This window comes from Rousettus aegyptiacus, unplaced genomic scaffold (assembly GCF_014176215.1).
Source record: "Rousettus aegyptiacus isolate mRouAeg1 unplaced genomic scaffold, mRouAeg1.p scaffold_m13_p_16, whole genome shotgun sequence".
Lineage (NCBI taxonomy): Eukaryota > Metazoa > Chordata > Mammalia > Chiroptera > Pteropodidae > Rousettus > Rousettus aegyptiacus.
In genome coordinates, this window is record NW_023416291.1 from 52262737 (window position 1) to 52286720 (window position 23984).

The 23984-nt window shown below is 58.2% G+C and overlaps 1 protein-coding gene and 1 pseudogene across 2 annotated transcripts; one reads left to right on the plus strand and one right to left on the minus strand.

Moving 5' to 3' along the window:
• Positions 1 to 1483: 1483 nt before the first annotated feature.
• Positions 1484 to 5319, minus strand: LOC118612473 (annotated as a pseudogene).
• PLIN3 (perilipin 3) lies at positions 4317 to 19774 on the plus strand. 2 transcript variants are annotated; one of them, XM_016144692.2, is made up of 8 exons: positions 4317 to 4375; positions 6628 to 6709; positions 9997 to 10195; positions 10327 to 10409; positions 11818 to 12115; positions 16431 to 16630; positions 18066 to 18191; positions 19006 to 19774. In XM_016144692.2, exons 2-8 carry the CDS (start codon positions 6644 to 6646, stop codon positions 19345 to 19347), a joined length of 1314 nt encoding a protein of 437 aa, XP_016000178.2. In that variant the 5' UTR covers positions 4317 to 4375; positions 6628 to 6643; the 3' UTR covers positions 19348 to 19774. The 2 variants fall into 2 exon arrangements, with proteins under 2 accessions (XP_016000178.2, XP_016000183.2); XM_016144697.2 differs by lacking the exon at positions 4317 to 4375 and adding an exon at positions 6323 to 6343.
• The last annotated feature ends 4210 nt before the right edge of the window (positions 19775 to 23984 follow it).

The window sequence follows — 23984 nt, forward strand, 5'->3', positions numbered from 1 at the left end:
GTGGACCTCCTGGCTGTTTGTCCAACATGCCAGGCACAGGCCTGCCTCAGGGCCTTTACACCAGCGGTTACTGCCGCCTGGAACACACCTTGTCCAGAGAGCCGCACGGTTAAGTTCAACGGCCTCCCCGCCACTAGGTCTCAGCTCCGACGTCACTTCCCAAGTAAAGGTCTCCCTCGTCCACCTTATCTAAAATTGCAAACCACCCCGACTCTCCATGGTCCTTTCCGACTGTGTCATTTCTCCACGGCTCATGCCCCTTCTGATACACCGCGTGACACGCGGTCTGGAGTTTGTCCCTGGCCCCTCCCCCTCCACGCGGGCGGGGGTCTTCCCTGTCTCGCTCACTGCCGTGTCCTCAGCGGGGCATGCACGAGGCACTTGGTAAACGCTTCCCGGATGAAGGAACACCACAGGGCCGGGGACGTCCTCCTGCACACGCCTCCACGTTTCTAATCCCCGCTTTTCTTCAAGGCTCACCCGAAGCAAGTAGGCTCATTTTCCTCTTCCGGGTCTCCTTCATCCTCAGGGTGGCCGGAGAGATCTTCCAGATACTCCGACCTGCCCACGGTGACCCTGCTCCAGAAGCTTCTGTGGCTCCCGGTGTCCTCAGGACTCTGCCAGCCTGACCCGTGCCCACCTCTCCTCCCTGACACCCCTGTCTCCACCATGTCTCCCCTCCAGCCTCACTCTGCACCTTCGCACTCTGCTCCCTCTTCCTGGAACGACGCTCCTGTACCTTCACCTGCCCGACTCCTATTCGTCTCTCAGGCCTCGGCTTAGACCTCGCCTCCTCCTGGAAGCCTTCCGGGACCCCCCACCCCCACCCACCTGGATCCAGCGCCTCGTCCGGCTCGACCATGCCTGTGCACCCCCGTCACAGCCCTGATCGCCCTCATTTCATCCACCTGGTCACCGGAGCCACTCGTCCATCAGACACAGGAGACCCTGCCAGGGCTCGCGACAATTTTAGGGACCCACAGAATGGTTTCGTTTTAATTTCTCTGAATGTCGGAAGAAAAAATGAAAAAAAAAAAAAGATACCAGTGCAGTTATAAAAGATCGTTTGCGATCTTCGCGGAGGGAGGGACCTGTAACAGCAGAAGTGCCTCCGGCCCACGTGGGTCGCCACACTGAACTACGAGTGCCCGTGAAGGCAGAAGTAGCGACTCGGTCCCCAGGGCTGCCCAGCACGAGCCTGGCGCACGGCAGGTGCTTAATAATTGTTGAATGGCTGGACTTCCATCCAGCGGTCGCTGGTCCTCAGTGCGAGGCCTGGCATGGCCAGGGTAGGGCTGCCATAGTAAGAGATGCTTAATACACAGATGGAAGCTAAGCAGGGTCGGGCCTGGTTAGTACTTGGATGGGAGACCACCCAGGAAGACCAGGTGCTGTAGGGCTAAAAAATAAATGAAAAAATAAGGGATTGTAAGCTGACAAGTTCCTTGCAATCTGTGAGGTCAACCAAGGGTTGCTCCCCCCCCCCCAAAAAAAAATAGATGGATTGACGAAGGGAAAGGCTGGAGGACAAAGGGGACGCCTGGACCAGGCGAGACCATCTGGGACCAGCAGCGCCACCTTGTGGTACAACGCTGGCCTGCCTCTTCCTCCCCTCCACTCAGTGGAAAAGTACTTCGGTTTTCAGTGTCCACAACTGGAAGGAGGTGGAATGAAGGAGGGCAGGGGAGGGGAGGGGAGGCAGGCAGAATCTCAGAAACGAAGACTGAAGACAGAGCACCCCGGATCCGAACCCCCGACCGCCCATCTCTAGCCCCATGATGGGGGTGGCGCACCACCTAACTGATCCTCAGCTCCCTCATCCAGAAACTTGGAAAAGTCAAAATCGGGCCTCTGGAGAATGTGATGAAATAGCGCAGAAAACAGCAACTGCTTCCCGCCTCCCACCCTGGGCCCCTGGACAGCTGATGCCCTTGAGGAGGTAGCTGAAGGCTACCAACCACATCTCCCAAGGCTGGGAGGGGACAGTCCCCATGAAGACATGGCTGGGGCAGAGAAGGAAAAATGGGTGCAAAACCAGCAAAAGAGAAAGAATACCCAGCTCCACCTGAATTTCAGATTGACGATTAATAATATGTGAGTATTAGTGTATTCCAAATAGCATGTGTGATAGACTCATACCTCCAAAATGTATTCCCTGCTGACCTGAAATTCAAATTGAACTGGGCAGCCTGAGTCTTATCTGGCGTCCCCAGCATCGGGGAGCCTGGGGAGGTAGGCAGGAAGGCTTCCAGGAGGAGGGGGCAGTGCCGGTGGGGAGAGAGTGGTACAGCCGCCCTTTCCTTTCCCTCCCCCACCCCCACGGGCTCACGCACAGTGGCAAATGCCCTTGACGCCCCCTCGCAAGGGACTGGAGGTGGCAGTTGATCCCCCTACCAGGGAAGGAGGTGGGCATGACAGTTCTCCTTTTGTTCAGAAGATGGGGGGAGGGGGATTACCAGGACTTTATTTTCCAAATCAGAATTGTGTTATAGCCCCTTGACCAGAAATATTTTGGCCACTTCCCAGCACTGAAGGCCACTCGGAAGCTGAAGGCTACCGTGAATATCTCCCAGTGACTTTTGAGCTGTGTGAGTTTGGACAAGTCGCGTCACCTCTCTGAGCGCTAGACATCCCTGACCCCTTCTCTTCCACTCCTCCCCGTGCCACACTCTGCTCCAGCCACATCGGCTTCTGGGCTGTACCTCTGAGTCGCCAGGCACAGGCCAGCCTCAGGGCCTTTGCACGTGCCGTCGTTCCCTTCATGAGAAACACTCCTCCCAGATCTCTCCGTGGCTCCTTCCTCTCCTCCCTCACTTCCGTGCTCAGGGCACGGAGCAAGGCCTCCCCTGAGCAGCTGTTAAAGGCAGCAGCCCCTGCATCTTCGAGGCCAGTCCCCGGCTTTTCTCAGCAGCACTTGCCACACCACCTGACCCAATATGCATTTTACTCACTTATCTTGTTTATCGTCCGTCTCTCCCACTGGGTGCTGAGCACCACAAGGCCAGGATCTGTTTTACCCACTGCCGTGTCCCTGGCGCCCAGCTTAGCAGCTCATCAAAAGCTGCCGAATGAATGAACAAGTAGGAAAAAAGGCCCGCGAGCAAACGTGCAGTGCGTATCTGTCATAGTCTATTGCTGCGACTGTCTGGGGGTCTCGGACTCGCTTGCAAATCTAACTGAAGGTGGCTACTGAAATGTAAACATTCGGCGTCTTGGTGTGCGACAGCCACGTGGCACTGGTGGCCACCTTATTGGATGCGGCAGAGTTCTAGGACGTTCCTAAGATCTCAGGAAGCTCTATTACACAACACGAGCGTAGGCTCTCTCAAAAAAATACGCTTAGTCACAGACACACAATTCTTCCCGTGTTCTTACCAGAAAGCCCCACCCCAACCCACATAATTAGCGGGGGTGGCAAACTGCTGGCCCTGGACCGGACAAGGTCCCAGCGGGCCTTTATTGGGTCCAGTAGTTTTCTAAGAGTTGGCACATTGCTTCTACCTGCTGGAATTCCCGCGGACCCATGCATCCCTGGGTGGACCTCCGCAAGGCTGTGTTCTGCCCTGTCCCAGCCCGGCATGCTGCCACCCCGTTTACCTCCTGCTCAACCCCTAGGGACCTCTGAGTTTGAGACCTTGGTTTATAGACCAAGAGAACAGAGGCTGGTTTTCTAAAGGGGGGGGGGGAACCCAGTGGGTGTGGCTTCAGGAAGGGGTTGATTCAGTAGCCAGATCCAGGCTTTGGCCCCTGCATTGCCCCTGGCGGCTGTCTCTGGGCCTCAGTTTTCTCATCTGTAAAATGGGGATAGAGGGACACATAATTTTGGAGAATTGAGTGGCACTGTAATGGTCGGGGCTGGCAGAAGTCGCTGGAGGTCTGTTCACCGCAATGGTTAAAGCCGTTTACTAAAGCTGGGTCGGGTCTGGCTCCTCACCCTCGCGCCCCAAGTCGGGGTGCGGCCCATGACTCGCCGAGTTCTCATAGACTTGGTTTGGCCACCGGGGAAAGGGGGTCCGGGGGACCCCAGGGACACATCGCCTCGCCCTAACAAGTGCATAGGGTCTCCATGTGGGCTGGGGCGCCCTTGGTTGGATCCGGCGTCGTATTGGGGTACCCCTCAACCCCGAGCGCCGCGCGGAGGTCGCGCACCGCCCTCCCACCCGACGTCCGGCGCCTGCAGGACATCACTGTGGCTCCAACGTCCAGGGCTGGGAGGGGGCGTGGCCTATCCGACCCCACTGGATTGGCCCTTCGGCCCATCACTCCCAGGTGCCCGCCCCCCACTATAAAAGTCAGCTCGAGACTGGCCCAAGACAGTTTGGGAGTCAACTTTAAAGTCGTACTCGCTGCGCCCCCGGACGTCCCGCTGACCGCGGTGAGAGGCGGGGGTGCCGGAATGCGGTGGGGGGCGTGACCGCGAGTCCTGGGGCGCCCCAGGGGGGAAAGGGGCGGGGAGGGCCTTCCCGGGGCCTCCGCTGGTCCCTACGGCCGGGGGGAGGGGTCCCCAGCCCCAGCTGAGCACCCCGCCCCGGCAGGTCAGCTTCTGGAACTGGCTGAGACTTCCCAACTCTCTCCTCTCTGTTCGTGGGCCTTTGGGTGGGAAGCTGCGGAGGAGCCCTCTAGACGTGGCAGTATAGAGCGGGGTACGGATCCCCGGTCTGAAACCACATCCTCTCCGAACTTAACGCGTGCTTTATTTGCAAACGCAGCTCGGAGGCTCGCCGCCGCGGGTCCTGCCCAGGAATTCCGCCCTCCCAGGCCCCCAGACCCCTCCCTCTCACCGGGGAGCAGTCCTCCTGCCCAGCACGGCCCCGCCCCTGCAAATGCTCTTACCTCCAGGGGCCCTCTCTCGCCGCGGCTTCTGACCCCCAGCTGCCGGTGGGGAGGTCGCGAGCAAACCCCGCCCCCTTCCTCCGGACGGACGCGGCCCAAAGGCCTGCCCCTCCTGATCTGAGTCCTTGGGACCGATGTCAGGACTGAGACGAGGGGCCGGGCCTGGGACCTTGGTCTCGGGGAACTTTGGAAGTTGGATCTTAGCGAATCCTGGCTGCAGCTGGGGGGCAGTGCGACTCCATCCAGTGCCTGCCCGCTCTTCCCCTGGCCGCTGGGGCGGCATCTGCCATGCTTACCCCTGGTTAAACCCGTTCGCAAGGGATTGATGGACAGAGGGGAGGAGAGGGGTGGCCTCTGAGCTGCCAGGTGAGCTGAGGCTCTGAGGAAGGTGAGCGGAATACTAGGACTCAGGTGATGATCCGGCAGGGGCAGGTGACTCCTCACCCCAAGTCGTAAGCAGGAAGCCCGTTCCTGGCTGGCTTCACCCTTCAGGTCTGTTTACTGAGTAACTGCTCTGTGCCAGGCTGAGCGTCAGGTGTGCCACCTCTCCCCCAGTCCGCAGGTACCCTGAGGTAAGAGCAGGTATGCCCATTGAATGGATGGGGCAAGCAAGCTCCGAGGGGTTGCCGCCTTCCCAAACTCAAAGCTGGGGCGAGAGCCCGGTTTGGCCTCCAGAAGTGGCGCTCTCAGAGCATCAGGTTCCACTTGGTGGAGCACCTCTGGGCCCCCATCCTCTCCAGCGCACTCTCAGAATCAAGGTCAGGGGTTCTCAACAGGCTCAGCCCAGAATTATCTGGGGGGCCGGCCTTTAAGGCAGGCACCCCTGTTAGCCCCAGTGTACATTTGAGAGGACGCCCCCCTGCCCAGCATAGCGCACCCAGGCAGAGCTGAACTCCTGGGATCTAGTACGGACGTCTTCTGCTCATCTCCTCTCACCTGGCCAGGAACATGGAGCACACCCATGGCTCTCCTACAGATGTGTGCGTTAGACCCACCTGGGCAGCCTCCCTCGCCCTTCCCACACCCCTCGGTCTGACTCGATGGGTCTGCAGTGGGGCCAGTTTTGTTTCTATGCTTTGTTTTGTTTGAACAGGTAATTTTATCTACCTGGCACGAAAGTCAGAGAAGCCTGCCCCAGCTACCTGACCTTCCTCCCTGAAAAGCAGCCACTTTTAACAGTTTCCTGGGTCTCTTTAAAGATTCTGTGCAAATGCAAACACTTTTGCCTCATCCACATTCTGTCTCTTAACGATATCTTTGTCCGTGTCAATCACACACAAATGTTCATTCTTTTGCCAGGCACTGGGCCAGCCCTTCAGGTTGTTAACCAGTGTCTTGTGGCGGACACTGGTCCACCCACACCTACCCTTGTGGCAGTATAAGTGGGGGACAGTCCTCGCAGTGAGGTTTCTAGGTCAAAGGGAAGATGCCTGTTGAACCCTGGTAGCTATTGGCAAACTGCCATCCACAGAGGTTTTGCACTGTGGGTGTCTCTGGAGTGTTGATACAGGTGAGAGCCCTCGGAGGGCTGGCTGTGCCCTGACCTTGCCCCTCAAAGTGGGGCCCCAGATCAGCTGCCTCAGCAGCACCTGGGAGCTCGTTAGATAAAAATGCGCTCTTGGGCTCTGCTGAATCAGCACCCGCTTTTGAACAGGGCCATAGGTGTGTGTGTGTGAGTGATTGCGAGGCAGGGCTTTCAGAAATGGGGGGATGTCAGGGCAGGTGTGAACCCGGACTTCTCCCTGGAGGGAGGGGCCAGGCAGGCTGCACCCTGACCAGTCCCTCTGTCCACAGTGCGTGCTTCTGAGAAATGTCTACCAGTGAGACGGAACCCCCCGCCAGCACCCCCGTGACGGCAGAAGAACCGGTACAGCAGGTGAGGACGTCCGGGATCTGTGGGGTGCAACTTCCTTCATCACAGCACCGTGGCCAGGAGCCAGGGAGCTGCTGGCAGCACGTGGGGGTCAAGAGAGATCTTTCCAAGTGGGTGAGGGAGAGCCAGCGGACACAGCCCTAACAGGTGCCCCACTAACACGTGGGGGCAGGAGAGCTGGGGTGGGGTTGGAGCTGCCCGGCCCTCCCGTACGCCCCGGCCAAATGTTCCCTACCTCTGCAGGCTCTTAGGGTCCCCCTTCCGGAAGTCAGTCCCCATTCCTCCTCCCCCTCCCCAGTTTAAATCAAGGTTAATTTGTCAAGGTGCCTTGAAATGCTCCCCTAGGAAGGGCGTCGCTCAGCGATCTCTGGCGATCTGCCGAGTCATGCCGCCGTCACCACCATACGGTTCTAGAACATTTTTCATCTCTCCCGAAGGGGACCCCACGCCCATTAGCAGTCACCCCCCATGCCCCCTTCCTCCGGCAGCCACTCGTCCAGCTGGTCTCTACGGATTGGCGTATTTCGGGCATTGCACGCGAGCAGAGACATGACACGAGACCCTCTGGGTCCGGCTTTCGCCGCGTGGCGTTTTAGAGGTGGCTCCGTGCAGGGTGCGTCAGTGAGTGCTTCATTCCTTTTCAAAAACTGAGGTAGAATACACGTAACGTAAAAATACACTATTCTGACCATTTTAAGGAGTACAGAGCAGCGGCGATAAGTGCGTTCGCGGTGCGCAGCGGTCCCCTGCCCGGGAATCCCAGAACTTTTTCCTACCCCGAGGAAACCATCGCCATCGCGGCTATTAATAGTCCCGTTCCCCGCCCCCCCCACCAGGCGCTGACGACCCCAACTCCACTTTCTCTCTATGGATTTACCCATTCTGGACATGTCGTGTAAATAGAATCATGAAATCATTTTATTATAAAAAGTGAGCCTTCTATGTTAGGTACCCCATCAGTGGAATCATACACTATTTGTCCTTTCGTGTCTGGCATGATATCCTCGAGTTTCATCCACATCATTAGCGGGGATCAGAATGCCCTTCCTTTCCAAGGCTGAATAACAGTCCATTCTGTGGGGTGGGAGGGGAGACGACATTTTGTTTATGTCATCCGTCAGCGGACATTTGGGTTGCTTCCACATTTTAAGCCATTGTAAATAATGCTGCTATGAACGTATGTATGCAAATCGTGTGTGGGGGAGAGAGAGAGCTGGAGAGAGCTGAGCAGACTGCGTCCTGGTCCCTGATTGGTCCATTTTTATGCAAATGAGGAATCCACATTTGCAATTTGATTGGTCTACGTGGCCGGTCCTGATTGATCGGAACTGTGCATCCCAATTGGTCATTATGGAGCCACTCTGGTCAATAAAGATGCAAATGAGGATATAACTGTGCAGCTCCAATTGGACAGGACAGGTCTCAACCCACTGGTTGAAGCTGGACTCTGACTAGCGTTTGGCCCCAGCTCACTGCAAGGAGTCCTTCTTAGCCAGTAAGTTCTCTCTGGAGGCCCAGCACACTCCGGTACAAGTCTCAAGCGGATGCGCCGGGCAGATTCCCAGGAGTAGAATTGCTGGTTCCTGTGGTAAATTTGTTACATTCAGAAGCGACCACATAGCCTTGTGGGTGAATGCTGGAGGCAGATGGCCTGAGTCCAAGGCCCAGCTTTGCCAGTTTTGTGACCTTGGGTGACTGGGCCTCAATTCGCCCATAGAATAAGACTTCCCATCTCCCAGGACTGCCGATTAAGTCATGCGAACAGCACCCGTGGGAGTCAGCGCTTCTGCTGGCAGGCACCTTTACACGCGTGACCTTTGCAGCCCAGGACAGAACGACTGTGTTGTGTGGACGGGAAACCGAAGCTCAGAATGGCTTAAGGCAGCTTACTCAGTTCTGTGCTTGGAGGGCGAAAGCAGCCGTACTCGATGGGTAAACGAATGGCCGTGGCCGTATTCCAATAAAACTTTATTTACACAACCGAGTAGCAATGGAATAATTTTTTTTCTTATCGAATTTATTGGGATGACGCTGGTTAATGAAATCATACAGGTTTCGAGTGTACGATTCCACGACACGCCATATGCGTATTGCATCGCGTTCACCCCCCGAGGTTACATTCCCTTCTGTCACCCTGTAGTGGATGTCCCGCTACCCCTATCCACCTCCCCGCTTCCAAAAACATGGACCGCTTCACGAATTCGCGGGTCCTCCTTGCTCAGGGGCCAGGCCAGTCTTCCCTGTCCCGGCTTTAGAACATTGCTGCGGAAGCGAGCTCATAACGGGCTGTTATTTAGCCATATAAAGGAATGAAATACACACGCTGCAGCACGGGTGACGCTCGAGGACATCACGCTCCGTGCGGTAATCCAGACGCAAAACGGCAAATATGATTCCGCTCACAGGAGGTCCTCAGAGGAGTCGGGTCCACAGAGACAGGAAGCAGGTGGGGGAGCCGGGGCTGGGGGAGGGGAGGGGAGCGAGTGAGTCACGGGGACAGAGGGTCAGTTCGGGACGACGAGCAAGTCCGGGAGGTGGACGGTGGCACAGCATCGTGAGTGTCCTTAACGCCCGGTAAATGTTATGCTGTCTGCATTTTACTACGATTAAACATAAAACGTGAACCACATACACGGACTGCTACTTGAATGAACCCTGAAAACATCAGTCCGCGAACGGAGCCAGACACCAAAGGCTGCAGAATTTGCGATTCCATTTATTTGAGATTTTGTGCAAAACCTCTTAAGATCCCAAATTCTTCCCGAAGAGGCAAATTCATAGAGACCGAAAGCAGATTAGTGGTTGCCAGGGGCCGTTAGGAGGTACGGGGCTCCCTTTAGGGGCGACGGAAATCTTCTGGAATCAGACAGTGGTGATAGGTGTGCAACCTCGCGAAAGCACTGGAAACCACTGAACCACATGAGCTTTAACAATGGTGAAAGTCATGATGTGTGAACTAGATCTTAACGAAGCTATTTGGAAAAAAAAAAAAAATCAGGTGGTGGGCGGGACTTGGCCCGTGGGCTGTGGTTTTCAGGCCTGTTTCGGACCCCAAGCTGGGCGAGGGCGGGGCCCTTGTCCCTGCCAGGCACACAGTGGGTGTCAAGTGCATGTTCAGACAAATGAGCTGCAGTGCCAAAATAAGGGAAGCCGGCGGCGAAAGCCGAAGGTTCCCGGCTTGTGCAGCTGCACTGTGGGTGCACGGGGGGGGGGGGGGGGCGGGGGGCAGCCGAGTGTCAGGCCCGGCCCCCCGGGCGCCCCAGCCGGCCTCAGCTGCGACTCTCCCGTAGCCCAGCGTGGTGGATCGCGTGGCCCAAATGCCCCTTATCAGCGCCACCTGTAACATGGTGTCTGCGGCCTACACCTCCACCAAGGAGAGCCACCCCCACGTCAAGACCGTCTGTGACGCGGCGGAAAAAGGCGTGAAGACCCTCACGGCGGCCGCTGTCAGCGGGGCGCAGCCCATCCTGTCCAAGCTGGAGCCTCAGAGTGAGTGCGGACCCTCCCCTCCTGGCTGGCCCGAGGGTGTCTGCCCCTCCCCGGGTCCCGTCCTCCCCGGGCACCCGAGGGATGCTCACGTGTGGTGACCGCCGTGTTTCGGGCCTGCCTTGCCCCCGCAGTCGCATCGGCCAGCGAGTACGCCCACAGGGGGCTGGACAAGCTGGAGGAGAACCTGCCCATCCTGCAGCAGCACACGGAGAAGGTAACGGGCGCGCGCCGGCGGGAGCCCCCGCGGGGACGGGGCCTGGCTGGCTGTCGAGTCTGGCGTCCACCTGGACTAGGGCAGACAAGCGTGGCGGCTTACCCTCCGACACCCCTGTCCTGTAGCGCTCCCGCACGGGGCAGTCGGGCGGATGTTCTAAACACCAGCCCGATCTTCTCAGAACCTGCTCACATCTTCCCACCTTGCCCAGAGGAAAAGCCGCAGCCCACGAGGCCCCCGCCACCTCCCCGCCCGCGTCACCCACCTCACTCGCCCCTCTCCGGCCTCGCTGGCCTCCGTCCTCGGCAGGCAGTTCCTCGCGTGCCCATACGCACTGGACACAGCGAGGGAGACCGTCCTCGCCCCTGTGGGGCTTGTGTTCTCGGGAGAGCAGCCCGGCTCAGTCGCACCCCAGGGCCTGTGTGGTTTCTGCGCCGTGGTTTCCGGGCCTCTGTTCTGACCGGGCCCCCTTCAGAGGCCGCCCTTCCCCTCCTAGGGCCTGGCCCGCGCAGCGCTGGCCAGGGGGACTTTCTCTGATGCCCGTGTTCTCTGTGCGCTGCCTGGTACGGAAGCCGCCAGCCCTATGAGGCTGCCGAGTCCCTGGAATACACCGAGCGTGACTGAGGAACTCAATTACCAGTTTTAATGATCGCAAATTAAAAGGGCTACTTGTAGTCTATAGCCAAGGCCATCTGTTTTAGACCGCTTCCTCACCCCGGGAAGAAACCTCACGCCCTTTGGCTGCTCCTCTCCTTCCCACCAAATGCCTCGGCCCCCGGCGGCCGCGAATGCCCTGTCTCTGTGGATTTACCCGTCACGTTTCCCGTCAATGGAGCCACAGGATGCGCGCGTGGCCTTACTGCATCTGGCTTCTCTCACTGAGCGCCGCGTCCCCAGGGCTCACCCACGCTGTAGCAGGTGCCAGAACGTCTTCACTCTCGAAGGCTGGGTGACATCCCATCGCGTGCATGGACCGCATTCGGTTTACCCATTCATTGGTCACTAGGTCACTTTTGGCCGTTGTGAGTCATGCTGCTGTGAACCTCTTTGAGATCCTGCTTTCAATCAAATTTCACTTAATTTTAATATGTTTAAATGGCCACATGTACCCAGTGGGAAATGTATCAGTGTGGCTCTGGAAGGGCTGAGGCGGGGAAGTGGGGGGGCGGGGGGGGGCATACCACATGCCCCAGGCCACACAGCTGGAAAGTGTCAAGCCAGGACTAACCAGGCCGCTCGCTGCTCCCGAGCAAGTGGTCTTCACCATGACGCTGGACTCATCGCCGGCCCTCGAGAATCCGCCAGCGCTGGCCCTCCTCCCCTGGGCCCCCCTGGCGATGGGCGTGCGGGGCAAGGGGACCCCGGCACAGAGGGGGTGCGGAGATGCCGATGCTGGCCTGTCTCGTAGGTGCTGGCGGACACCAAGGAACTCGTGTCGTCTAAGGTATCGGGGGCCCGAGACGCCATGTCCAGCACGGTGTCCAGCGCCAAGGATGCGGTGGCCGCCCGAATGACAGGGGCAGCAGACATGACCCGGGGGGCCATGCAGAGTGGCGTGGACATGACCAAGTCGGTGGTGACCAGCGGCGTCCACTCGGTCATGGAGTCTCGCGTGGGCCAGATGGTGCTGAGCGGAGTGGACTCGGTGCTGGGCAGGTCGGAGGAGTGGGTGGACAACCACCTGCCCATGACGGACTCCGAGCTGGGTGAGTGTGGCCCGCGGCCTCCCCCGTCCCCCGACACCCCCCACGCAGAGTCTGTAGGTTTGAATGACATTTGAATGAACAAATAAATGGCCGGTGGGTGAGGGAAAGGACAGAGGAGGGTCTGCGTGATCGAGTTCAGGGATCTGGGCACCTGCCGAGTACCGGGCCCTGTCCCAGACATGGGGACGCAAGTGGTGAGCAGGCTGGGTGACAGAGTCCATGACGGGTTCTGGAGAGCACACACCGGGGGGCGGGGAGGGTTTCAGGACAGTGTGGGCTGGGACGGTGCATGTCCCATCGGAGGCCCCGTGGGAAGGCGGCATTTGAGCGCAGAACTGGACGTAGCAGGGAGCCAGCCACCTGGAAAGTCATAGGCGGGGCCACAGCCCGGGCCAAGGCCTTGGGACAGGACCTTGCCTGGCGTGTTGGGGGAACAGCTGGGAGGCCCCTGCAGCTGGAGCAGAGTGAGCGAGGGGGTGAGGGGGGGGGCAGGTGGTGCAGGGACCATCCTCGGCTTTACCCCAAGGTTGGGGCTGTGGGCAGAGGAGGGACCGGCCCTGACTCAGGTGCTCACAGACGCCCTCTCTTGGCTGCTTTGGGGAGGACAGGCTCTGGGGGGCGTGGGCGGGAGCTGAGGCACCAGGCCAACAAAAATGGGGGCTGGGCCAGGCTGGGGCAGGAATGAAGACGCACAGACAGACGGGGGGTGAAGCCCCTGGAGACAGAGCAGCCTGTGCTCGTCCGTGTGGCCACGGCCGTGGCAGTGGATCTCGGCCACATGCGAGGGATGGCCCTCGGCACCTGCGCCCGCACTGCCCGCTCCGGTACCCACGGCAGCGAGGGCCCATGGGGCCTGCGAGCACCTAGATACCATGCTCCGTCCGGTGGGCAGCGGCGGCCCGGCCCCGGCCGACTGGCCAGAGCTGATTTGTGTGAACGAGGAGACGTTTGGGAGAACTGGAAAAAGTCGAAGACAGACTAGACCAAGGTTTCCCACTGCGGGGCTCGCGGGGCCGGGTCACTCTGCAGGGCGTCCTGGGCACTGGGGAGGAGGGCAGTTGAGCAGCATTTCCAGCCCCCACCCACTCGATGCCAGGAGCGCCCCAGGTCGTGACAACCACAGACGTCCCCAGACGTGGCCCGGTGGCCCCTGGGGGGCAGAATCACCTCCCAGATGAGAACCGACTGGGACTTCCTAAGTGGAACCTTGTGGTTTCAGAACGGGTTGGCTCCTCCCCCCTCCTCCTCCCCCTCCTCCTCCTCCCCCTCCTCCTCCTCCTCCTCCTCCTCTCTGTCCCCAGCAGCAGGTCTCGCTGCAAAAAGTGTCACTTTCTCAGTAGCTGGGAAACTTCCGTGGAGAAAGTTCTCTGCGATTTTGACTACCCCACGGTACAGTTTGTTGAGGAAAGCAGGGAAAATGGCCAACTTCCCCCCCCTTTATTTATTGACATCATGGGCTGCCTCGCCAGCTCCCTCCATGGGCCAAACAGCGAGTCTTTATGTTGTATGTTTGAGTACATGGAGTAACGGGACGTTTTCCAATCTGACATGTTTATTTCGTGGATGCTTCATTTGTCCCATTATTTTCGGCCCCCCTGAGGCCCCCCTGGGGTTGGCTCCGAGTCCCCATGATCCTCCCTGAGACTCCTCGGTGGAAAGGGGGGCTTCCCCACTTTCTGGAGAAGCTTGATGTCCCTGGCGGGGCTGGCGATCTTCAGCGTCGCGTCGCATCACGTGGCTTGAATGGGGCATGTCACTTGTCCTTTGAGTTCCCACCACCCCGGCTCTGAACCTCCTGAAGGACGGGACCTGGCCGATGTCTTTGATGCTGAACCCCAAGTTCAGGGCCTGCCGGCCCACACAGTAGGGGCTCAGCCTGAGTAAGGCTCCGCGTGGGGTCTCAGGCCCTGAGGGCAGGAGGGGCAGGGTCTGCAGGGAGGAAGGTCTTGGGCCAGGCCCTGGGGTCACAGCAGAGTGCAGATGCCTCTCGGCTGCTTTGGTTTTGGGCATCCACCCACTGTGGATGAGAATCATCGTGCACACCCGATGCTTAAGGCGCTGGGCGGAGTGCAGGTGAAGATATGAGGAGCTGCTGCCTGTGAGAACTAGGTGTGCTGCTTGGCTCGGGCCCTGAGAGCAACCCTCCGCCCCACCCCACCCCGAGGTGCTTCTCTCTGCCGAGGGACCTGCCCCCTCCCCGGGGCCCTGCCGGCATGCCCAGACACGCCAGGATTCTGCCAGATGTCCTTGGCCGAGATTACAAAGATGCTTTCACTTCCGAGGCCCGAGCTCTGGGATTCCGGAGAGCTGGGCGGATGTCCCGGACCTCAGCAGGGTGGTTTCAGAGTGTTGCTGGTTGCGGTTAATCTCTGCGAACCTGCCTTTGGTGCGAGAATAGGACGAAGATGTTTTTCTCAAAATGCAGGGTTTTATTTTGCTGCCACAAAGTGTCCCACATCTTTGTTTTTTGTTCAGTTTTTTAAATGTCAGCATGAAATGGTTCTTCCATGACTTCTCTTCCCCAGCCAACTGGAGGGCCACACCTGGCCCACCACCCACTATTGTGAATAAAGTTTTATTGGTGCACAGCCACACCCATCGTTTACATTTTGCCTAAGGCTGCTTCCGCAGGGCAGTGGTAGAGCTGAGACTCAGGCAAAGTACTGCCTTCAAAGCCCCAAAATGCCTACTCTGCCCCTGGGGAGAGTGTTTTCCTAGACTTTGATCATGTTTACGGGGGCTGAATTCCCCACCAGAGGCTCACCTTGATTGCGCAGTGGGTCGATAGCTCTACCGTGGAATTTGACCACTTTATTTTCCACTGTGTCTGCTTTCAGGGACAGTGCCTGACCCCGAGGCGATGCGCAAATATGTGGCTAAAATGGAGATTTCACTTAATCATCAGAACAGCTCTGCTGTTCGTCTCTGACCAGAGCATACCTCTCACGTTATCTTGGTCTTACAGTTACATTCCCTGAACTGTTTGTTTGATAGTCTTCTTTAAATCAACTTTGCCAGATTCTTTTAGAAAGGAAACTTTCTCACTTACTATAAACATAAATAAAAAGCCTCATCATCTGCTGTAGATAATAGAAATAGCTAAACATTCATTTGTGTGCCTTTTTTGAGTACAGGGTAGTCCAAATTTCACACTTCAGGCAGCTCTGACTTGGGCGGTCATAGAGAAGGGGAAACTGAGGCTTACTGGCAAAACCACTTGTGCGTAGACCAGGGGGTAGCAAGCATAATGGGCAGGTGGTAAATAGTTTTGGCTTTCCGGGCCGTACGGTCTCCGTTGCGACTCCTTAGCTCTGCCATCGTAGCATAAACGCGCATAGGCTGCAGGTAAATGAATGAATGTGACTATGTGCCCGTAAAACCTGATTTATAAAGGCAGGTGGCATTTGGCCCTCAGGCCGTAGTTTGCAGCGCCCACTACAGAGCATCACAAAGCCTGTGAGAGAGTCTGGATTCGAACGCAGCTCAGGTCACTTAGAAAGCTCACACTTATCACCACTCCATTAACGTCTCAGAGCAGAAGGCCCACACGATCCAGGTAGGCAGCCTTCCATCCTGTAGTCTCGTAGCTTCATGAGCACGTTCTGGACGAGGCGGTACTGACCCAGCCGCTATTAAGACGGTTCTAGTGTGGCGGAGACTTCTCCCATCAAGGGTCACGGTTCAGAAGATGGCCTGGCTTCCCATCCTGACTTGCTGCTTCCTAGCTGTGTGGCCTTGGGCAAGTCCGTTCACCCCTCTGAGCCCCAGTTTCCTCAACCGTAACGGTGAGAGAACAGGGCCCCCCTCCTAGAGTTAAGATTTAATAAGAGTGTGAGGGAAGCACCTAGAACATTGTGAAGGATTGGCCACTATTAATACGGGCCAGGCGCCAGCACGGGGTCGGCCTGTATTTTTTCTGTAAAGGACCAGATTATAAGTATTTTAGTCCCCAGGGACCAAGAGGCCACGCCCTCCACTTCTGCACTTTGAAAGCAGCCAAAGACAATATATGAGTGTGCATGGCTGTAGTCTCAGCTCACACCAAACCGGAAGCGTGCCGGAGGGGCAGGGGGCTGTGGTCTGCAGACCCTCCTGCTCATTGAAAGCCTGTGACTCCTGGGAAGTTTGGTTCCCATCATGCTCACTGTGCAGATGGGGACGCAGAGGCAGGGAACGCTCCACTGCGAAGCCTCGATGCTTGCGAGCGCCAGAGCCGCGGAAACCCGGGCAGTGCATGCGGCCGAGTGCCACACGCTGCAGCGGGCCCCAGGCAGCCCGCGTCCCGGCCTTGACGATGCTTTCCCTGTCCCCGCAGCCGGCCTCGCCACGTCCCTGGAGGGCTTCGACATCGCCTCGGTGCAGCAGCAGCGGCAGGAGCAGAGCTACTTCGTGCGCCTGGGCTCGCTGTCCGAGCGGCTGCGCCAGCGGGCCTACGAGCACTCGCTGGGCAAACTGCAGCGCACGCGGCAGAGGGCCCAGGACGCGCTGCTGCAGCTGGCGCAGGCGCTGAGCCTGGTGAGGCCCGGCGGGGGCGGGGGCGGGGGGCGCGCGCGCTCGTGACGCCGCCCCGAACCTAGCAGCTGACCGCTCGCCATCCCGCGTGTCCGCCGGGCTGGCTCGTGGGCTGCGGGGCCGAATGGGTTTGCAGGGGCCGCCATACCAAGTCCCACAGTCCGGGTGGCGGGAAGTCCGAGACAAAGGCATGGGCAAGGTGGGTCCCCGAGGCCCGTCTCTTTAGCGGGTAGTTGCCCGTCTTCTCCCGGTACTCTCACGGGGTCTTGCCTGTGCGCACGTCTTTGGCCCATCTCCTTATGAGGACCCAGGTCATACTGGATTAAGGGCCACCCCGGTGACCTCATTTTATCTTGCTTGCCTCTTTAACAACTCAATCGCCAAATACGTTACATTCTGAGGTCCTGGGGTACCACTTAGCCCATGACAGGTTGCCTGGGGGCTGAGCCTCAGGCCGGCTCCTCCCGCAGCCGGCTAGCTCCTGCTCTTCCCCTGGACTTAGTCTGAGGGACCCAGGTACAGAGAGAAAAAACATGGGCACGTTTTCTTGCCTTGTTTTGCTTAAAGTCCGCTTCATCGAGGCAATTTGCATACCATGAAAATCACCCTTTTATAAGGGTACCGTATGAGGAGTTTTGTAACTATAAATGTATATATCGCTGCCACCAAAATCAAGATCTGGAATATTTCCATCACCCCACAAAGTTCCCCCTGCCTCTTTACAGTCAAATCCACTCCCCCGCCAGGTTTTTTATGTTTCTGTTCTTTAAAGAGCCAAATTCATATTATTTTCTCTTAACTTTCTCTGCTAAGTATATCTCCTTTCTTTTTAAAAAAAAAAATATTTAATGCGTTAACCTACACATAACAAAATTTACGGCCTTCACCACTTGTAAGCACAGCTCGGTGACATTAAGCACATTCACGTCGCTGAGCCTCTGTCCCCATCACACACTCATGCCCCTCCCCTCCCCTCCCCCAGCCCCTGGCTCCACCATCTACTTCCTGTCTCTGTGGATCTGACTCCCCTGGGGACCCCCTGTGGGTGGGATCGCACAGCGCTTGTCCTTCCGTGCCTGGGTATTGCACTGAGCATCGCGTTCTAGGACTCATCTACATTGTAGCAGGTGCCGGAATGTCCTTCCTTTTCAAGGCTGAATAAGATTCTCTCACGAACGCTCTCTAAGCCTCTGCTGCTGTTCTGTGTGCTTCTGTTCACTGGCCGCAGCCAGGCACGTGGCCAGGCCCAGTTTGTAAGGGGCGGCAGAAACCCCGACAAAATGGTGCTTGAAAACAGCACCCCCCTCTCCTTCCCTCCCCTTATCTCGGATAAAAGGAGGACTCCCAGGCCCCTGGAGCCCGCTCCCCGGGATGCTTGAGCGTAGGCAGGGGCTCTGCCGGCCCAGCACCGAGGCGGCCTCTCTCTCTCGCGCTCCAGATGGAAGCCGTCAAGCAGGGCGTGGACCAGAAGCTGGTGGAGGGCCAGGAGAAGCTGCACCAGATGTGGCTCAGCTGGAACCAGAAGCAGCTCCAGGGCGTGGAGGGGGACCCCGGGAAGCCAGAGGTAGCCGTGGCGCGGGGAGGGGCGCGGGGGGGTGCCGGGGTCCTGGCTCCCTCCTGCACCCCTCTGCTCGATGGACCGACCAACCTGCCGGGCACGCTTCCCCCGACCTCGCTTCCCTTTCACTGCCTTCGAGGTGCGCTGACGCCGCCTCCGGGAAGCCTGCCTGGTGGGCGTTGCCTCGGAACCTGGGACACTTGCTGGTGACGTGCCGCAACCTGCTAACTTCTGAGCTATGTCCGAAATCACCTCGAGTCTTACGAGTCTCAGAACCGTCTCCGCCCCATCCCCATGTCCCCTTCCCGCCCTTCGTGTCACCCACCTGGCTCTAGCGGCGTCCGGCTTTCCCCGGCCCCTGCCGCCTGCCCCGGGCGTTCCTCCTGCACCCCGCTCTGACCCTGCCGCCTGCGGCGTCACCCACGTCTCGGTCCCCGCGTTCGATGGCCCCCCCATCTCGGTCCGCCTACCACTAGAGCTGCTCGGCGTAACCTCCCTGGGCCGCGGCTCTCGCTGCGGGCTTGAGCGGCATTTCCCCCGGGGGCTAATGAAGTCGGCCGTCTGTCACGTGCCCCTCGGCCGTCCGCGCATCTTCCTTGGAGAAACGTCTGTGCCCTTTTTTCAGTCTGATTGGCGTACTCCTCAGGGCTCAAAACTCCGAGGGCCAGTGTCCCCAGCCACCGTGCCGGGCGGCCTGTCCCTGTGGGAGGGTTTCTGGAGGTCGCGGGAGAACCCCACTTCCTTTTTCCCAGCTCTGGATCTGGTTCCCCCCTAAAGCAGTGGTCCTCACGACCCCCTCCCCACTGTCCCCTCTCTGCAGGTGGAGTTGCAGACGCTCACCATGTTCCGTGACATCGCCCAGCAGCTGCAGGCCACCTGCGCATCGCTGGGCTCCAGCCTCCAGGGGCTGCCCGCCCATGTGAAGGACCAGGCGCAGCAGGCTCGCCGCCAGGTGGAAGACCTCCAGGCCGCCTTCGCCGGCGTCCACTCCTTCCAGGACCTGTCCAGCAGCATCCTGACGCAGAGCCGCGAGCAGGTCACGAGGGCCCGGGAGGCCCTTGACCGCATGGTCGAGTACGTGGCCCAGAACACGCCTGTCATGTGGCTGGTGGGACCCTTTGCCCCCGGAGTCGCCGAGAAAGCCCCAGAAGAGAAGAAGTAGAGAAACCAGAAGGGGGCTCGGGGCTCCGTCCCTCCCCCAGGGGCCAGCAGCAGCCCTGGACCCCGTGCCCCCCAGCCCTTCTCAGCCACCACCGTACGAAGCTGGGCTCCTCCAGACGGACCAGTCCCTCCCCCATCGGAGAAAGCACGTTCTGAGCCTCACCTCATCAATCGTTAGTGCGAGGCTTCTGGAAATGTTTTCTCTAGACGGTTCTAAAAAATCTGTTTTTTTTTTTTTTTGAAAGCCAGGAATGTAGTTTTTCTATCTCGCGTTCTTTTTTTACCTTAAGAGCCCCAGACATCGATCTTTAGCCACTGGACTTGGACTTGGGTCTGTGCCGCGGGCCTCTGGGGGCGGGGCAGACAGCAGGGTTCCGTGGTGCCCGGAGCGTCAGCGTGTCCTTAATAAATTTCCCCGCAGCTAAGCACAGGCCGCGTGCGTGTGTATTTCTCCAGCAGCCGAACAAGACCACGTCGGGGCTCATGGCTGTCTCCGCCCCACGCTTGCTTTGCTCACGAGGACGCGAACGGGACAGGGCGGGACCTGCTCCTGAACTTGAAGTTTGCGGCTCAGTGCCTCGGCGAGGCCGCGTGTGGGTTGTCGGTGACGCGTGCGCTCCCCACACTCGCTGGGCCTCGGGTCCTCGAGTTTGGTCCTGGGCGTTGCGGGCGAGAGCGGGGCCCGGGGGCCTCTCACCCGCCTCCCGCCCCGTGCCATAGCTGTGTGGCCGGAGACGGAAGCCCGCTGCTGTTTCTGTAGTGGGACTTCCTCGGTGCGTGTGGGGGTGGGGGGACAGCATAACAGGCCGGCCCCCCAAAATGTCCTCATCCTAATCCCCCCAGCCCTTCCACGGTTAAGGGGACTTTACAGATGGGATTCATATAAGGACCTGAGATGGGGGGTGAGCCTGGCTCACCCGGGTGGGCCGGGTGTCATCACAAGGGGCTTTACAGAAGGGGGAGGGCGAGGGTCAGAGGAGGGGACGGGAGGACCGGGCCGAGCGGAGTCGGGCAGATGCTGCCCTCACTGTGAAGCCAAAGGAGGGTTCGGCCACCAGCCAAGGACACAGGTGCCTTCAGAAGCCGAAACAGGCAGGAGACAGGGCTTCCCCTGAAGGTTCCAGAAGGACCCTGCCGTCTCCTGACCGGCCTGGTAAGACTCGCCTCAGACTTCCGACCCCCGACGCCGCGAGGTGACGCGCGCGCACGTCCTCGGCGCCCGCGCGCGCGCCACGGGTCCCGGCGGCGGTGGCCGCCTTCCGGCCCAGTCCTCTCGCCGTGCTGCTGTGGGCCGGGCTGGCTCCCACGCACCCCACTTCTGATCGCCTCGGCCGTGCAGGTCGGGTGTCCCCACTTCACCCGTGCGCGGACGGAAGCTCGCAGCCGGGGAGGGGCGCTGCCCACTCTCAGCCTCGTCTGCAGCGCCGCAAATCTGCCCGCACCGTCCGCGCACGTCCCCTGCGGCCAGGCGTCCTGTGCTCCTCCGTGCTGGCCCGGCGACGCCGGACTGCAGCTCGGCGACGGGACGCGAGTCTCCTGGCCAGCGCCCCGGCGTGGGACCCCGGGCGGGAGGGGCCTTTGCGTCTGCCCCTCCGCGTCACCATCTGAGATCTGGCTCTGGTGTCTTCTAGTGCAAAGACTGCATGGGTCGTGCATTGAAAGAGGCCGCTACTGAGGTCATCTCAGGCCTGTCCTCCTCACAACGGGCATCTGGCCAGGTCGTTCCCTGGGAGGAGGGGTATCCTAGATACCGTGGGGGTATGGAGCAGCATCCCTGGAGAACCCCTCCCCAGTGGTGACAACCACAGATGTCCCCATACGTTGTCCGGTGTCCTCTGGGGGCAGAACCACTGCCGGGTGAGACCACCGAGTTAGCTAGTATCTCAAACTCTTATTTCCCTGCCTTTTAAGTGACCACTGAGCTTCCCCAAGCAGGGCCATTTATATGACAGGGAACAAATCGTGCCCAACGACACATAGACTGGAACTGGCCCTAGCAGTGAGTCCGGTGCTGCTCTGAGCACTTGGAGGACGGAGGCCCCGTCCTTGTCTCAAGCCTCTGGCTAGTTGCTACTGATCATCCCATTTTACAGGTGGGGGGAACTGAGGCAGCTAGAAATCGAATGATTTGCTCTAAAGCCTCCCGATCGGGAAGTGGCGGACCCGGGCCGCGGACCCGGGCCTCAGACCCAGGCCTCAGACCCAGGCGGGCTGGCGCCGGAGCCCGCAAAGGCCTGGCAAGCGAGTCGGGGTTCTTGTCTCTCTGTATGTCCCCCAGCTCGCCGGAGGAGCGTGGCTGACCAGCCTCCCGCTCTGCCCATCATTGCCCCTCCTCTGCAGAACGGGATATGTTAGTCAGCAAGTGCCATGTAACAAGTTAGCACGAACTCGCTGACTTTGACCACATTTTCCCACGTTATTTCATGAAGTCGACTGTACTGTGACTAGGTGGCAGCTTCCATCCTGGCCTTTTGGATTCGTCCCTATTCTGATGGATAAGACTGCAGACCTTTCTTAATAAAATGAGTGCTGTCAGCGGCTCTGGGGGAATCCCCTCTATCGTAAGGGTGGGGTGAAAAGAGGGAGGGTCTTCTCTTTTGCGCAGTCCGTGGCCCACAAAGCATAAAATGCTTACCGTCCAATCCTTCCCAGAAAAGGTTGGCCAGCCTCTGCTCAAGACCACCGCTCTGTACTTCCTGTTAACATCTTACTGCTTAGACTCAAAACTTCTCCCAGTACTTAAAAGCTGTGATGTGTTTTGCTGCAGTAACTGTAAAGACCATCAGTGAGCCACACGTACGATACTGAGGCTAAGGATGTGGATGTGGGCACATCTCTAGCCGTGGGACAGTGGCAGCGTTGGGGACAGGGGGGCAGACGTTTGGTGCCGGAGCGATGGGAGGGACCAGCATGGTGTCTGCTCCCAACAGAGGCACGGAAGTGAGCTCAGCCCCCAGGCCCACTAGAGAGCCGAAACGATCTTCCGTGCTTTCTCCTGGGGGGCTCCGGGTCCGATGGGCAAGGATTTACAAAGCCCTTTCGCAAAAGTGACGTATGGGATACCCCCCAGCAGCCCTGTTCCTGGGTTTATACCCACGCTGAATATGAGCAGATGTTCATGGCAGCTTTATTCAGAACAAACCCCAAATGGAACATGACTCGAGTGCACATCCAGAGGCGAACAGAGCAGCGAGGTGGGGCGGTCACTCAGCGGAATATGACGTAACAAGGGACAAGGATAAATTCGTATTCGTAACCACGGGGATGAGACTCGCAGGCATGACACCGAGTGAAAAGTCGATGAAGTTTCAAGACAGATGGAACTAAACTCTCAGGAGGGAAGTCTGAATAGCAGTTGGCCGGCGACTAATGAAGGAGCCAGCAGGACTCCTGGGGCCTGGAAACGATCTGGGCGTTGGCTACGAAGAGTACATGCTTTTGCAAAAGTCCACTGAGCTGTCCGTTTATGATTTATGCACTTTAGCACGTATGAATTATACTTCAAATGCAAATTTTAAAAGTGAAAGTAACATTCGGTAGTGGACGGGGGAAGTGAGCCCTTTGTTCACTTCTAGTGGGAGGGCAGAGGGGGAGCGCTGGTCTGGAGAACAATGGCCAATATTTAGCAAGAGCGAGAATGCATCTTCTCCACGTGGGAGAAGTCCCAGAAGTTCCCCTTCTCGAGAGCTACCCTGCAGAAACCCTGTGGGCAGATGCTGAGACCTCCACGTCACAAAGGAGAGAAATTGAGGCACTACGCACAGGGCTCGCCCTCGGCCCCACCTCACAGCCGGTAAATGTCAGAGTAAGGATTCGAACCCAGCACTCGGCTTCCCCCCACCCCGTACTGTGTTCTTGACTTGTCAGGTGATGATGCCTGTTTGGGGGAACAGTGAAGCAGCCGGCACATCCCATGATGGGGGACTCAATAAATTGTGACACAGTCATGCTAAGACAATTACCCGCTTAAAAAATGGTTATTAATGTCCCCCAATACTTTTTAATGAAATAAAAATGGGGTTACATATATTGGATTAGAAATATGTTAAGATACATTGATAGGATAAAGCTAAATACGCCACATATGTCTGAAGTCAGCTAACTATAGCCATTGTCCAGCCCGCCGCCGCCTGGTTTTGTAAATAAAGTTTTACTGACACGACACGGCCCTGATCATTTCTTGATGTATCACCTATGACCCGTTTCAAGCTGCACCTGTAGCACAGAGTGGTTGTAACAATGATATTTGCTATCTGGTCCTTTACAGAAAAAAAGTTTGCTGACTTCTGGCAGGTGTCAGGAAAGAAGCCAAACCAGACTGAAGAATACTAAATGTGACATTCACGGTTACACGTATACGTGTGCAGAACTGAAAAAAATGGGCGCCCACGTGGAGAGCTGTCTTCCCTGGCGCAGGAGGAAAAGAGGTTGGATAGGACCATGGACCTAAACTGGAAGGTGGCCCTTTTGTTGAAGAAGCGAGGTGGGCAACCGCACCTGCCTGCAGGTGGTTAAATGTATCCATCTGCAGCCCAGGGTTTCCCGCGGAAGCCAGGATGCTCCATCCTGTTCTTTTTCTCTGCGTCTCAGTTCTTTCACCTATAAAATGGACACATTCTAACCTACCTGGAAAGGGTG

Excerpts from the sequence above, each read along its gene's own strand:
- PLIN3 (XM_016144692.2), top strand. The coding sequence starts at position 6,644 with ATGTCTACCAGTGAGACGGAACCCCCCGCCAGCACCCCCGTGACGGCA. Across the intron at positions 16,631-18,065 it reads TGGCGCAGGCGCTGAGCCTG|ATGGAAGCCGTCAAGCAGGG; the intron begins GTGAGGCCCGGC and ends CTCGCGCTCCAG. Across the intron at positions 18,192-19,005 it reads GGGACCCCGGGAAGCCAGAG|GTGGAGTTGCAGACGCTCAC; the intron begins GTAGCCGTGGCG and ends CCCTCTCTGCAG.